The sequence below is a fragment of the Marmota marmota genome, unplaced genomic scaffold, assembly GCF_001458135.2.
Source record: "Marmota marmota marmota unplaced genomic scaffold, marMar, whole genome shotgun sequence".
Lineage (NCBI taxonomy): Eukaryota > Metazoa > Chordata > Mammalia > Rodentia > Sciuridae > Marmota > Marmota marmota.
Genome location: NW_026000037.1, coordinates 41,206,746 through 41,222,319, shown reverse-complemented (window position 1 = coordinate 41,222,319; position 15,574 = coordinate 41,206,746). Strand labels below are relative to the sequence as shown.

General features: G+C 35.1%; 1 protein-coding gene across 1 annotated transcript in view; it reads right to left on the bottom strand.

The window, feature by feature from the left end:
* Arl6ip6 (ADP ribosylation factor like GTPase 6 interacting protein 6) overlaps positions 1 to 15,519 on the bottom strand; it is a 37,126-nt gene extending 21,607 nt beyond the window's left edge. The window contains exons 1-3 of the mRNA XM_015479190.2: positions 14,588 to 15,519; positions 12,820 to 12,873; positions 926 to 1,058 (exon numbers count right to left, since the gene is read on the bottom strand). Of these exons, the coding sequence (XP_015334676.1) occupies positions 926 to 1,058; positions 12,820 to 12,873; positions 14,588 to 14,990 (590 nt within the window). The 5' untranslated portion in view covers positions 14,991 to 15,519. The remainder of the gene's footprint in view (positions 1 to 925; positions 1,059 to 12,819; positions 12,874 to 14,587) is intronic.
* Positions 15,520 to 15,574: the final 55 nt, after the last annotated feature.

Here is a 15,574-nt window from a genome sequence, read left to right as displayed (position 1 = left end):
ATCAAGTGTGCTGGGCTGTGGCTCAGAAGTAGCATACTTGCCTGGCATGTGTGAGGCACTGGGTTCGATTCTCAGTACCACATATAAATAAATTAAATAAAGGTCTATCAACAACTAAAAAAAATTTAAAAAAAAGAAAACCAATTATACCAATGATTATTAATAACTATCATTAATATCGCTTCACATTTACAGAGTATCTCAAATGCATGATCTTATATCTACAACCTATTCAACAGGTGGGCTTGAACTGGTAGTAATAACAATAGGAACAACTATAATAACAACATATAGAAAAAACTAGAGATGTTTGATGGTCTTATTTGGGAATTAATATTTAAAACTAGAGCTTTCCTGGCATGAATAAACTGGATTAATTACTGTCTACTGAATTTCCTAAAATTTTCTGAAACACAGAAAATACAGACCAAAGAAATTTAATACTAATCCACTATAAAAAGCACACAATTTGGTCTAGAACTATAAACTGGGTACCATAGATGCCTGTTTCTGAATTATTACACAAAGTTTAAATCCTGAGGAAAACTCCAATCCAATTGTTAAAAGTTTTGTGTTTTAAGTTTGACCATTTATATGTGAATCTAGTAAAACATTCAAATTGTTGACATTTATTTTGACTTCATAAATTATTTCTAATAAAATTCTATCCAAGAGATACAAAATCTACCAAAGTCCCCCCAGTTCTTAGATAATTCCTTGGATTTCATTTTTTAAAACTGCATTATCTAGATATGGCATTTAAAATATTCTTTATTTATCTAACAGGTAAGCCCCCAAGCTGAAAAATGTGTGTGATTTATAATTCACAAAGACTAGAGTCTCAACATACCTAGTTTAGTATTTTTAACAAAATTTGAATGGATTAAAAGACAACAACAACAAAAAAAAACCTAGGAATACTTACTTGAACCTGGCAGGTGAAAGAGGAGTAGGAGGAAACATTCCTGGTTCAAAAGAATCAAAATATGTAACTGTCCAAGAAAAGCTGCAACAGGAGAATCCAGCAATTAGGGATATTATAAGTAGAGTCCAGAATCCTTTATGGGAAGGAAGAGAGAGCAGGAAACTTAAAATTATTAACACTATAACAATTTTAATTAAACAAGTGTCTTCATGTTCAGAAGATCATATGTATTTCTGGTCTTTGATTAAGTGTAACAAATATTATAATAAGAGATTGACCTTAATAAAAACTAAACCAGAAGTAGAAGTTATTAAAACAATTAAAAGTCACATCATTATATTTAATTAAATTTACTATATAGAGGAACAAATTCAACTTAATATAATACTTTCATTTTTAAAATTTGACTATAGGAAAAATGATTAAAACATTTCACTCCTAAGATGTCTTGACATATTTCAATTAACTTCATGAATCATAGCTTGCTATGTTTTATTAATCAGTACTAAGTGATTCATTCTACAACAGATACTTCTGACATATGAATCAATTTTGGAGTACCTCTTTCTCAAACTTTTCCTATAAAAATCATAAACCTTACGATTCTTCAGCCTTGCTCAATATGCAAACAAAGGTTGACTCCCAGTTTACCAATGAGTTGTAATAATAGTTTATAACAGACAACAGTTTATTTGCAGTCGATTTGAGAACAGTATTCCCTCACCCCATAGAAATCAAGTCAAAAGCATGGTATTACAGTAAACTCAAGGAAAGGAGTAAGGATTGAGAAATAGAATATGAAGTATAAAAAAAGTGACAAGACATACTAATAAAGTTTTTTTTTACATACTTTTTTTTTTTTTACATACTATTCATAACCCGTTAAGGGTATTAAAAGGGCAATGATCTGTTCTTGTTGAGAATCTTAAGTCCACAGTCAGTGGCCACCTCCCTTTATTAGCTGTACAGCTTTATTTGCAATGTCAAGTTTTCAAAATTCCTTCATAAATTAATTTACTTGTTCATCTACTCCACAAAATATATACAAGGGCTATTATGTGTTCATTACTATGTTATGAGATAGGGATAAAGTGATAAATGAAACACGAAACATCACTGTCTTCATGGAATAATTCTAGTAGGGAGAAAGATAACAGATAATTATAGACTGTGATAACTGTTCTTGAACAAACAAGATGTTAAGAGAGAACAACAAAATTCAGACTGAAAACATTAACTTTTTCTTGGAAGAAAAAATGCTAATCTTAAAGTTTTTAAGATGATCAACAGTAATAGTCAAACGGAACCAAATTCTACCAGATATTGAAACATACTGTAGGACCTCAAATATTTAAAATAGTTGTACTGGCATATGAATAAACAAAAGAATGGAGCAGAATACAAAATCTAGAAAAAGGGCCAAAGAGATTATGTTTTAAAAAACATTATTAGAGTCTGAGAAGGTGGTAGTTGTAGAGCTAGCATATATAAGGCCTTGGGTTCAATCCTTAGCACCAAAAAAAAAAACCCCAAAACTATTAATTCAATGCGGTGGTAACCACCTAGAAAAAGGGGAAAAAAAAAAAAAAAAACAGTTGGATCCATGTCCCATGCTAAATTCTAAAACACACTAATGTGTTTTAACACATTATTATGGATTATGCTTTTTCTTCCCTAAATAGAAAGGTATGAAAAGAATCATCAGAAAAGTCATGCCTTTGACAGAAAAAGGTCTAATTTTTAAAATCCATACATTCCACTATTTACATGTATACACAAAGAGACAATTAAATATGTATGGCAAAAACCTCAAAGCGGATGGCAAATGTTTTAAATACAATACATATTTGTAACTTACAGCATGAAGGAAAATTTTTCGATGAGAGAATTCCTAGAAACCAGTAAGAAAAAGACCAGCAATCTAAGATTCCAATATAAAAATGAGCTAAGAATATGACCATAGAAAAGGAACTTAAGTGATACTGAACATAAAAAAAGAGTCAATTTAGTATCAATCATCGGAAAATTGGGTATCATTTTTCATAATTATCATCTGGCAAAAATTAAAAACTCTAATATGCATTGCTGCTAGAGGAATTAAACTGGTAAATCTCTATGGAGAGCAATTTGGTAGTGTATTTATTAAAACGACACCATGTATATATCATTTCATCCAGAATTCTACTTCTAGATAACTGTCCTACATATACACTCTTGCATAAAAAAATGCACAAAATTATTCTTTGTATCATTACTTATAATAATGACTGAAAACAATCTAGATATTCAGCAATGCAGGTTCAGTTGGTCCCTCAGCAAATGCCTGAAACTGTAGAACCTACATATACTGCTTTTTCCTATATATATGTGATAAAGCTTAATTTAGAAATTAGGCCCAGTAAGATATTAATAACTAGTAAATTAGAACAATTAGAATATCGTATTGTAATAAGTTATGTGAAAATTATGGCCTCTCTTGTGTATCACCTGGACACAAACCCTGAAAAATGTCAACAATTATTTTGACCAGCTGATAACAACACTAAGTAGTGATAAAGGGGCAGTAACACAGTGTGAATGTGCTGGACAAAGAAATGATTCATGTCCTAAGTAAGAATGGCACAGAATCACACAATATTTGAACCAATATGCAATTTATAACTTATAAATTTTTATTTCTGGAAATTTCCATTTAATATTTTTCAACTCTTTTGATCACAGATACCTAAAACCACAGAAAGAAAACTGCAGACAAGGGTTTATCATTTTTTTATGTTCTTTTTAGTAGAATGGCAGTAAAATGTATTTTGGCAAATTATATGTACATATTATATGTACATAGACTATAACATTTTATTTAGGATGCCACTCTTGTGGTTGTATATAATGTGGAGTTACTCTGGCCATGTATTCAAATACAAGGCTAGGAAAGTTACATCCAATTAATTCTACTATCATTCCTATTTCCTCCCCCACCTCCCTTCATTTGCCTTTGTCTAATCCAGTGGATTTCTTCTATTCCCTTCTCCAAACTCCCTTGTTTGGGGTTAGCATCCACAAATCAGAGAACAATCAGAATTTGGTTTTCTGAAACTAGCTTATTTCACTTAGCAGGATAGCCTCCAGTCCCATACATTTATCAGCAAATACCATTATTTCATTCTTGGCTGAGTAATATTCCATGGTATATATGTATCACATTTTCTTTATCCATTCATCCATTGAAGGACACCTTGCTTGTTTCCATAACTTGGCTATTGTGAATTGAGCTACTATAAACATTGATGTGGCTGCATTGTAGTATGCTGTTTTTAACTCCTTTGGGTATAGACCTAGAGTGGGATAACTGGGTCAAATGGTAATTCTATTCCTAGTTTTCTAAGCAATCTCCATATTGCTTTCTTTAGTGGTTAGACCAATTTGCAGTCCCATCAACAGTGTATTAGAGTACCTTTCTCCCCACATCTTCACCAATATTTATTGTTATTCATATTTTTGAATTTTGATCACATTACTGTCAAATCTTTGACATAATTTACATCAAAAAGTAAACAGAAAAGTAAAATTACACCAAATTTCCAGTAAGATAGTCCTTGAATGTGGAGGGACAGGGAAGTTGTACCCTTATCTACGTGGAATCATATTCAAACTGCCTTCAGTTTACTAAGCTACCATTACTAAAATGTATGACCAACAATGTTTCCTGAGTACAGAGACGAAAGGAAAAGTTGACAACACTAAAGGATGTCTTCAGAATTATCAAACTTCCTGAATACACAAAACTGATCCACCAAAGCCTTTAAGCAAAATGCAGGCAAGAAATACATGCATTGTTTTGTTTACAAACCACGTGAAACCCAGGAACTGAGACTGACCTTCAACAAAATGTGTGGTGAAGTATTTTTGAAAGATTAACCTAAATGTTTTCTCCTGATAGCTTCCTTCCTCATTCTCCTGGTCCTTTGCAGAGATAATAAGTTGTACTTTCAATGCCTTCAAAAGAGGGATGTAGCAAAGCAGAAAGGAGAAGTAACCCTAGTATCTTTTTATGTTGCAACATGATTACAAAAATGATCATACAAACATAATCAGGGGTAGGAAGGTAAACAAAACAGCTTGGATAGACAGCAAAGATAATGAACAGATTCCGTATACATGAAAGTCTGTTTGGAACTGAAAGAAATGAAGTGAGGGGAGGAAATGTCCCTGGTTTGAATAAAGCATGTTTTATGTTTGCACTTACGTGTGTATACAGAGGTTAGGGAAGGTTAGTGCAGCTGGGGCTTCCTGGCAAAGCCATCTACAAGAAACCATCCATCATATATGGAATGTAGCTGTATATATCTTCATAGATGGGCCCAGAGGCCAGTCTATAGGTACCTCTGCCCTTAGTGGGACACAGAAAGAGTAGGCTTTGGCTGCAAGTGCTACATGTGAAAGGCCAAAATGAAAGACATTCAACGATATGTCACTTTAGCAAATTTCTTTAGCATTAGAATGTATATTCGTCCCAAAATTCTAACACAGTACTACCCATTAGAACCTTAATTCAACTGGGATTGGACAGACAGAAACTTAGTAAAGGCTATGGTATTTATAAATTTCTTGCTATCCCAGTTAGATTTAAACAAATTACAAAATCAGCATACAATTACAGTTTATGGGTGGCTATATTACCAAATAGCTATTGTTTACTACTGCTTAGATAAACATCTCTAGAAAGGGGAGAAAAAGTTTAACATAACATGTAAAGTAGCAAACAACAAAGATGGTAATTAAAATAAAAATCAAGTATTTGTGTTTGGGGCGGCTATGAAATAATGAAACTTCCAGATTCCTAAGGGGAAAAAATGAGGAAACATACAAAATAACATTTAAAAATAACAAAACATGAGGCTTTCTAAAGCCAAACTTTTTCATTCAGGTGTTTTAATAGGGTACCTGTCTAAATTTAATAAGAATGTTCTTGAGTTTTTCTGAAATGGTTACTTCTATTGTGCAATCCAAGTGATGACTATAATTGGACATATTATTTTATATTCATTATGAATTAACAAAGTCATGTCACAATAATAGGGCTAAAGAGTACATTGTGATACTGTGCTTATTAAGATTCAGAAAAATTACTCTACTCATTTATGAGTAAAAGAAAAAAGCCACAGAAGTTAACTCAATATAATCAAATTTGTTACAACTCACTATGTCCAGAATCCTCAAGCTAAAAATTTTAAAACTTTTTGTTTCATAAACCAACTTTACTAAGAATTAAGGATATGAAAATTGAATGCATATAAAATGAAGTGAAAGTGTATCTTCCCAAATACACTAATTCTACTCTTAAAAGCAATCAGCTAAGAGCTTGTTGTGTCTTCTTTCAAAAATTACAGATATCTGTCCGCCGATAACTAAAAAATAAATATTAAAAAAAAAAAAAAAAAAGGGGGGCTGGGGATGTGGCTCAAGCAGTAGCGCGCTCGCCTGGCATGCGTGCGGCCCGGGTTCAATCCTCAGCACCACATACAAACAAAGATATTGTGTCTGCCGAAAACTAAAAAAATAAATATTAAAAATTCTCTCTCTCTTTAAAAAAATCATTTAAAAAAATTACAGATATCAAGGTAGAGGAGGTAGATATATTGAGCTATTTATATTTATGTATTTTCTCAGCATATTTTTCACAAATATAATTTTTGCCAGAAAAAAAGATTGTTCTTCACTTTGCTTTTTGTAAATCTAATATTCTATGATGGAGATCTTTTTGTTGTTGTTGTTGGGGGGTGGGGAGTACCAGGGGATTGAACTCAGAGGGCATTCAAACACTGAGCCACATCCCCAGCCCTATTCTGTATTTTATTTACAGACAGGGTCTCACTGAGTTGCTTAGCACCTCACTGTTGCTGAGGCTGGCTTTGAACCCATGATCCTCCTTCCTCAGCCTCCCAAGCCTCTGGGGTTAGAGGCGTGCACCACCTTGTCTGGTGATGGAGATCTTTCCTATTAGTACACACAGCCATAGTTCCACTGCATGTTTTTATTATTTCATTTTTTCATTATTAAAAAAAAAATGTTGCAAGTAACATTCTTGTGCATCAGCGCAGTAAACAAGGATTTAGTACAAATTTCCAGGGGGAAAACTTCTTTCCTTCTCTATAGCTCAATTCCCACCAACTGAAACCTACTGGACTTACCTAAGGCAAAGAAAGAAGAGGGTGGAGATTTTCTATCCAAATTCCTTAACTGGAATTTTATATTTTTCTAAGAATGTATTTTGGCTTGGCTCAAATTTTTCAAAATATTATTTTGGTTTCAGGTTATAGTTACTTTTTTAAAAAAAACAGGCTAGCAACTTTCTAAATTATTTTTATTTTCTAATAAAAGACTGTTATATGTTCTAAATATTTTCATCCTGTTCAGCAGTTTTAGGCTTACAGGGATGAAGGAAAGTTTTATGAAATCAGATGTGGAGACATTAAATTGCACATATTATATAGAGGTAGAAAGGACTAAAAAACAAAACCTCAGATCATCCTATATCGCTATCCAACTATTTACATATCCTTCATGTAACTTATACCTGCCATCAGTAGTAGTACTGGGGGACTGAACCCAGATGCACATCACTACTTTTTATTTATTTTGAGAACGATCTCACTAAATTGCTATGGCCGGACTTCAACTTGCAACCCTCCTGCCTTACCCTTCTGAGTCACTGGGATAATAGGTACAGGCCACCACAGCGGGCTCCATTTCCCTGATTTTGAAATTAAGTACACCTTGAGTGGACATGTTCTCTGAGTGCATATAACTGCTTTTAACCTCACACATGCTGGGAACATATCCATCTTGTAAATACTGATTTCATATTTCAGACAGATATCAAATTGGTTATAGCTTATCATAACTTCTGCCTTTATTTTATTGCACTTACATCATCAAATTAATGTTTGAACAAATTTTTAAACTTTTTAATAACATTGTTTTGGTAAAGAAATAAAACTACTTTGTTTCATAATTTGCAAAGCATTTTCATTTTCAGATTCATGATTCAAATAATCAATTCAATATTTTTTCCCTTTCTAATCATCATTGCATCCATACCTGACTGCTGTTAGCATCTGTCATTATGGCACCAAGCATCATAAAAGATGAAAAAGTAAAAATAAAAAACACCAACATACATCCTTTTAGCAAAAAGATGTGGTTTGTGTTCTTCTTGTTGAATAACTAAGTGGATGTGAGCAATTTTCATATATCTGTGTGTGTATGTATATATAAGCTTTCAGAGCCATAAGGTTTCTGTCATGATTTCTCAAGTCTGCTGTTGTAAAGTAAAAGCAGCCATAGACAATATATAAATCAATAGGTACGACTGTTTCAATAAACTCTGAATAGAGTAATATATTTGTAGATTGTGGGCTCAAGTTAAAAGGTGCATACACAGGTTAAAAAAACTTCAAGGCTTCAATGATTTTTCACTGTAGTGAAAAAACTGAGTTATTTTTTGAACACATATCTTTTTAAGAATAGGTCAACTTCAATACTTGCTTTCTTTTGGAAATTTTTAACATTACTAATGTTTTATTATGACGTCACGATGATAAGAGTCCCAAGGCTTTGAAGAAGAAACAGGTGAGAAAATCTTCAAGCAATCTAGTTTCATCTTTGAAATCAGCATGGGTCAGTCATTTCTTCTCTGTAGGTGTGCAGAAACCTGGAAACTTTTCAACTGTAAGAATCAAATGGGTGGCTCAAAAAACAAGAATAGCCCTTATGCTGCAAGATTCTACAAGTCTGGTCCTAGTCACAAAAGAGAATTAATGTTAACTAGCAGATATTAAGATTGATAAGGACCCAAAGATATCATGTTGCTGGTATGTATGTTTTTGGTAGGAACTGAGCCCAGGATCTTATGCACGTTAGGGTAAGCACTCTGCCATTGAGCTTATATCCCCAGGACTGTTTTTTTGCTTGTTTTGAGAAAGGGGTCACCCTATATTGCTCAGCCTGATCACAAATTCATAGCTTAAACAATCTTCCTACTTCAGCCTCCCTGGACTACAAGCCTGTGCCATCACACACAGCCCAAAAGCTGCTGCTTTTCATTTTCTTCTTTTTCCTGTTTGTTTGTTTTCACCATGGAGCTTCTGAAGATACTGAAGGCATTCCATAAGGTCTTATTAAAATTTCTATATTGCATGATTTGACATGCATATAAAAAAGTGCCCTACATATAATTTATTAGCAATAGTCTTAGATTAGTATTTTCTGCTAAAGGCAATTCTATTTTCCCTATGTATTTAAGGTCATCTATTAATCCTGGGTAATATTAAGACTGAAGGAAAAAAAATGCAGTGTTGGGATTAGGACTAAGTTTGTGAAATGTGATAAAACTTGGGGAAATTGTTACAAATGCAAAAGCCAATGTGCAAAAACTAAACAACTTTGTATTACATGGGATTTATGCAATAATGGCCTAATCGGCCTAAGAATAGTCCTAAAAGAGGAATGACTGGAACGGGGTCGGTAAGTACTGTTTTGCTCTGCCTCTCTCCCTTTTTAAGTTTTAATTTGAGACAGAGTCTAACTAAATTGTTCAGGCTAACTTCAAATTTACATTACTCCTACCTCCTAGCCTTCCAAGTAGCTAGGATTACTGGCATGTGTCACAGTGACCAAACTGGAATGTAATTTTAACTAAATAAACAAATTTGGTTTCATTAATCTCCCTGAAAAGTTTGGCTTATAGTACAAAATGGTTTGAAAGACAATTATAAATGAAGAGCAAAAATCCCGTAGTATAATTTCAATGCCATCCAGGGAACATCAAGGGTCATGAACTTCAAACTAGTTCATTTTATCAATCACACCCCCCTAATTATCTCACTAGTAAAGACGCTCACTATTAGAGACTAATCCTCTTAGCTAATAGGATCAATTAACTCCCCCAATACTCTGAAACTTTTCGTCTTCACAAACCTCTTTTTTTTTTTTTTTTAAATTAAGGACTATACAGGGCTTCCCATGAAGAATTCTTTCCAGTAAACAAAGATGACAAAAGCAGGGTGCCAGCTCCTTTAGAAGTTAGGTTTCTTAACAGACATTTGGGTTTACATTGTTTCTTGTTTATTAGTCACCTCTCAATGATTTTCATTACCCTTAAAAGCATTTTTAAAAATGAGATCCAAGGGCCTGGTGCTGTAGCTCAGCGGTAGAGTGCTTGCCTAGCACATGCAAGACCTGGGGTTCTATCCTCAGCATCACATTAAAATAAATAAATAAATAAAATAAAGGTATTAAAAAAAAAAAAAGAGATCTAGGCTTTCAAAAAATTTTCTCAAACTATGGTACTTTGACTACCTGCATCAGAATCACTTAAAATTTAAAAAACAAGTTCAAGGCTTTCAAAAGTATTTCTCAAATTATAGTACTTTGACTATGAATAATCTTGGGCTGAATCAAAATCAGGTAGATTTTATATAGAGGTAGATTTTCATTTTTATTTTTTTGTGGTGCTGGCAATAGAACCCAAGGCCTCACGAGTGCTAGGTGACTGCTCTTCCACTGAGCTATATCCTGAGTCCCCAGGAGATTCTTAGCTCATACCAAAATAAGAATTACTGCTACAATCTGCTTATTATTATGCCAACCTTAGACTGGATTAAATTTCAATTTACGAAAAACAAAAATCTGCAGTATAAAATGTTTTATCAATCTATCCAGTAAGAGAACTCTTACGGTAGACTACTTACAGTGCTCCATTATTTATTTTTATTTTTTCTAAAAATCAATCTAGTTTCAAATGAAGAACTGAGGCAGTTTGCAACAAAATTAAACATGAGACATCGAAATATTAATATATAAACAGGTATAAACAACAATAATTATGCCCCAAACCAGTAGACAATACCATAAAACAACCAATCATCTATATAGCTATGAGGTTTTTAGTAAACAGGGCAAAACAAATATAAGAAAATAAAATGAGATCATTACCATATGATACAAGGCTACATTGCCAATTTTATTTTAGTCTAATGGATAATTTCAATAACTTTCTTCATGTGAAAACTTTCATAGCAACTGTAAAAAGGGCCAGGATATAATTTCACAGGCATTTCCTCAGAAAGAAGATAATGAGGCAATCTTTCTTGCTATCTAAATTAATCAATGCAGTGCTGATTTGGAGAGAAGTCAAAGTTTGAGAGAATGACTGGCCTATCTTTCCATCTAGCCAATGTTTCAAGCACAATTTTAACTGTTTTTGAATGTCAATTCAAAACATTTGGTAAAGAGGTTAAATAGTAGAGAATTTCATCATAGAATAACAATACAATCATCCCAACCTTATCAGAGCTTAATCATCTTGGCACTGCTTCTCTGAAACAGATTTTTAACTATTCTCTAGCCATATGCTATAATATACATATTTGCTATAAATATAATTATGCTTACTTTAAAACTAATCACCAGGAGTCTCATTGCATTAGCCTATCAAATGAGGTTGACTATATTCTCCATTTGATCATTGGCTCAAAATAAGGACCTTCATCTTGGCAGAGTTGTTGCTTAGTTTTCTGCCATAAAAACAGCAGTTTTGCTCATTCCTGAATAGTGAATAGTGAATTCATGTCATCAGTAAAGACTTTAAGATACTGATCTTCCTATTTGCTAGCATAGAATTAACTACCTATCAGGCATACCTAAAAGCCATATGAAATTATCTAACTGGAAGTAGAAAAGGAGGCAAGGCAATAATTACAAAAAAATACCATCACATTCCTTTTGATATTAAGCAAGTTATTACTTCAGATGACAACTGCTACTCATTCTGTTCATAAATGCAAAATCGGGCCAACTTTTAAACAACAGTAAGTCAGAGTCCATGCCAAGTTCATAAAATTCTGTTTCTACTCTCTCAAGAGATGACACATCAATACATGCTACGAAAAGTCTAATAATCTTAACTGTTTTCCAAAGAACAAACAACATATATTGATGAAATGAGTAAAAAGTACATTTTTCTCATGCAAGAATTGAGAATGCTACAGATAAACATTTCCACGTGATATCTAGTAAACCTTGTAATTTGAAGAAAAAAGTTGATTGTTCTGCAAAACCAGGTTGACTATACTTTGTGTCAATGTGAGCATGAGCCTTAAAGAAGTCGACTGAAGACTTTAGCAAGGACTGGGGATGGGGAATTATATGATGAACTTCAAGTGCCAATCTGGAGTGAAAAGTCATATAATTTTACTTAGAGTGATCAAATACAATGAATTACAATAAATAGTAATAAAATAGGTAAAAGTTCTGAACTTTATCAAAATCATTTTTGTGGAGATAAAGAAATGCAACATAAATAACCTTGTTCTCTAGAAATCTATAAACCATGTCATTTTATAAGACACTGCAGAAACTCGGGCCTGACTCTTCTTGTAAGTAACCTGTATAAATATAGACTAAAATTTTTACTTTTTTTAAAATAAAGAAATTTTTTTTAAGAACATTTTAATTTGAATTCCTCTGGGGTCTGCTTATGATATTATTTATCTTGGCTAAATTTGTGGGGAAGTTTTCTTGCTTGTTACTAAATTCCTGAGAAAACATATGGGGAACTTCTTCCAAAAGATAACTTTAAAACGCTAAGAATTTGCTGGATTTTAGTCACAGTTATATTCAAAATATTTTACACACACTGATGATCCTTTATAAAATTATAAAAAATAAAAACAAAATCTAATAACATTTATCACAAGCATATACAAATAAAAAGTTAACAGAATCAACTTTAATTGATATGAGAATAATATTAAGTATTTTACCCCAAAGTTTGTACAATTTAACATGAAAACACAAACAGCAACTGAAAACCAAATCAAGTGAGAAGTTCATACCTAATAGTCCAGTATGTACATCATCTTCATTTTTCAAATTCTCAGCATGCAATTCTGTAAAAACAAAAAGAGGTTTAGGTAGAAAAGATTCATAATCTGAAGACTAATTCAAAGGCTTGGAAGACATTGTAGAACTCCATAAAGTGCTCTGGAGTAAGGAATGGATTCAAATTTTGATTCTGTTTACTAGCTACATGATCATCAGCAAGCAAAGAAGACCTCCATACTGTCAACTGCCATACATATGACAGTGGTGTTCATATCCTGTGGTTGTTGTGATACCATTTTATACAAATTTAAGGACACACTAAATTTTTTCAGTTCCTTTCTCCATTCTCCAAAGTATAAACATCTTCTGCAATGATCTTCTACTTACCACAGTTTTGCCTTTACAAAAGTGATATCTCAGAGCAAAGCAATAAAATAGCTAAAAGACAAAACTATCCGGGTTATAGTAAAAAAAGGGGAAGGGAGTGATACAGGAATTAAACTGTGAGCCAGGAGAGGAGGCCCACACCTGTAATCCAAGCTACTCCACAGGCTAAGGCAGGAGGATCCCAAGTTCATGGCTATCTCAAAAAACAATTATGGCTAGGGATGTAGTTCAAAGGTAAAGTACCCCTGGGTTCAATCTGCCAGAACCCCTACAAAAGAAATGAAACAATGGCAGCCAAACATTTAAGATTGACAGTTTAAATACAATACTGTTATGAGGAGGTAAATTTCACACATTAACTTGCAAATCTTGTCTTCTGTATGAAAATCAAGCATGGTAAGCTGTTACAGGCCATCTGGAGCCCATTACCAGCTGGTCCAAAATGATAGTGTTGAGTGGTTGAGTGGTTTTCATAAAACGAAGATTTTTTTGTTTTACTTTTTTTTTTTTTTTCCAGTAATTTGGACAAAGTCATACAATAGTAAGAATTGGGATTTAAACTCAAATTTTATTCTTTTCACTGTAATACACAAGATCCAAACAAATAATACATTTATGAAAGCCCCCTTGGGGGAAAAAAAACTTTCACAAGTCTATTTTTACTCCAATATGGCTAATATTTTAACTTGAGACAAAGAAGATAAAATTAGTGAAAAACAAGACTACACCTCCTGCAATAAAACTTTGCATACAAACGGCCAATGCCTACCCTTAATACCTACTACTCAGGAGGACTGCAAATTGGAGACCAGCAGGGGCACCACAGTGAGACCAAGTCTCACAACAAAACCAAAATATACTTTGTGTACTAAATCTAGTTACAAACACCACAAAATTAAGAAAGGCTAGTTATTTTACCTATAAAAGTAGAAATCTGAGCTGTGGGATGGAAATCCTAGACCTTGAAGAATCTTCAATGTACCCAGGAATAAATCGGTACCATTTGTGGATCAAAGCCTTTGAATATATACAGACTATTTCAATTACATGCATTTTACACTGTCTCCTTTTAATGGTGGGTATTCTCCGAAATATGGCTTAAATAATCGTGCTAGTATTTGACTCCATGGGTCCAATGACTTAAAGGTATTTCAATAGAACTCATTTGATTAAAAGACCCTTTCTTAAAAACAGTTCTCGTTATGGACGAGGGAAATCCATTTAGGAAGAGAAGACAAAGGGGAGAAGCAAAGAATGGCACAAATCAGTGGTAGGAGTGAAAGAGACTGCCAGCTTGCCGGTCGGGAGCCAGGTAAGGTGTGGGTGGAGGTGAGAACCAAGCCCTGGCTCAACTTCGCTCTGGACAGACTTTCAAGGTCTGGGCATCAGTACCTTTAACGATCAGGTAGGCGATGGCGAGGAGGAAAGCGAGGAGGATGGCGAACAGCAGCGAGCAGAGAATAGACAGGACCTGGATCGGCCATCGCCGAGCCTGGGCCCGGCTACGCGTAGCTGCGGGGAAAATGCCATTGCGTTTATCGGGTAGGACGGGCGACCCATCCCCGTCCGGCGGGAGAAGCTGGGGGCCCCTTCTGGGCTCCAACGACGCCCTGGCTGAGAACTCCGCTCGCAAGTCACGGGCCACTTGATCGCATCCTTCCACCTCATCAACTTCGCCTTCACCCCAGCTGTCCCCCTGAGAGAATACAGAATACACAGGCCGAGAGAAAGGTGCTGGGGTGCCAAGACCGCGACGCCGCGGAGCCGAACGCCTGCCGCTGTCCACAAACGACATGGCGGGAAATAACCACAGAACGGCGGGGGCCCAGAGTTTCCCACAGCCCCGCCCCTCCCTCGTCTTCGCCAATCAGCAGCCGGGCTACGCCACGGCCTCGACCACTTAGCTCAGGGGCTCAGGGGTGCTAAAGGGTGGGCTGTGGAGCCAATAAGGAACCACGGAGCAGGAGGCGAGGCTGTGCCATCCGAGACAGGAGCTCTATCCCGCTGCAATAGGCGGGAAGGGATACAGAATTGTGGGTAGGGAAAGTCAAGCAGAGGCCGGCTGCAGACAAGTCACCCTTCCCTGCAGCGTTTCGTCCCGGCCAAAGACCTCTGGCACTGCTGCGTTGCCTCCAGGCGAGCGCGAACCCCGGCAGCCCCAAAGCCGCATCTTCTTGACGCCGGGTCCTAGCGCCCGCCCATACCACTCTGATACACATTTCTAACCTATTTGCTTTCTCCCTTCTTCCCCTCTACGCTCACACTCTTCTTTAGCCTCCCTGCTAACAGGAGCTCACCGCCCGGCGCGCTCGCTCCGCCTTATCGACCCACCTCTTTCTGCCTTTCGCGTTTTTCCACCCGCCCCTATCCACAACTTCC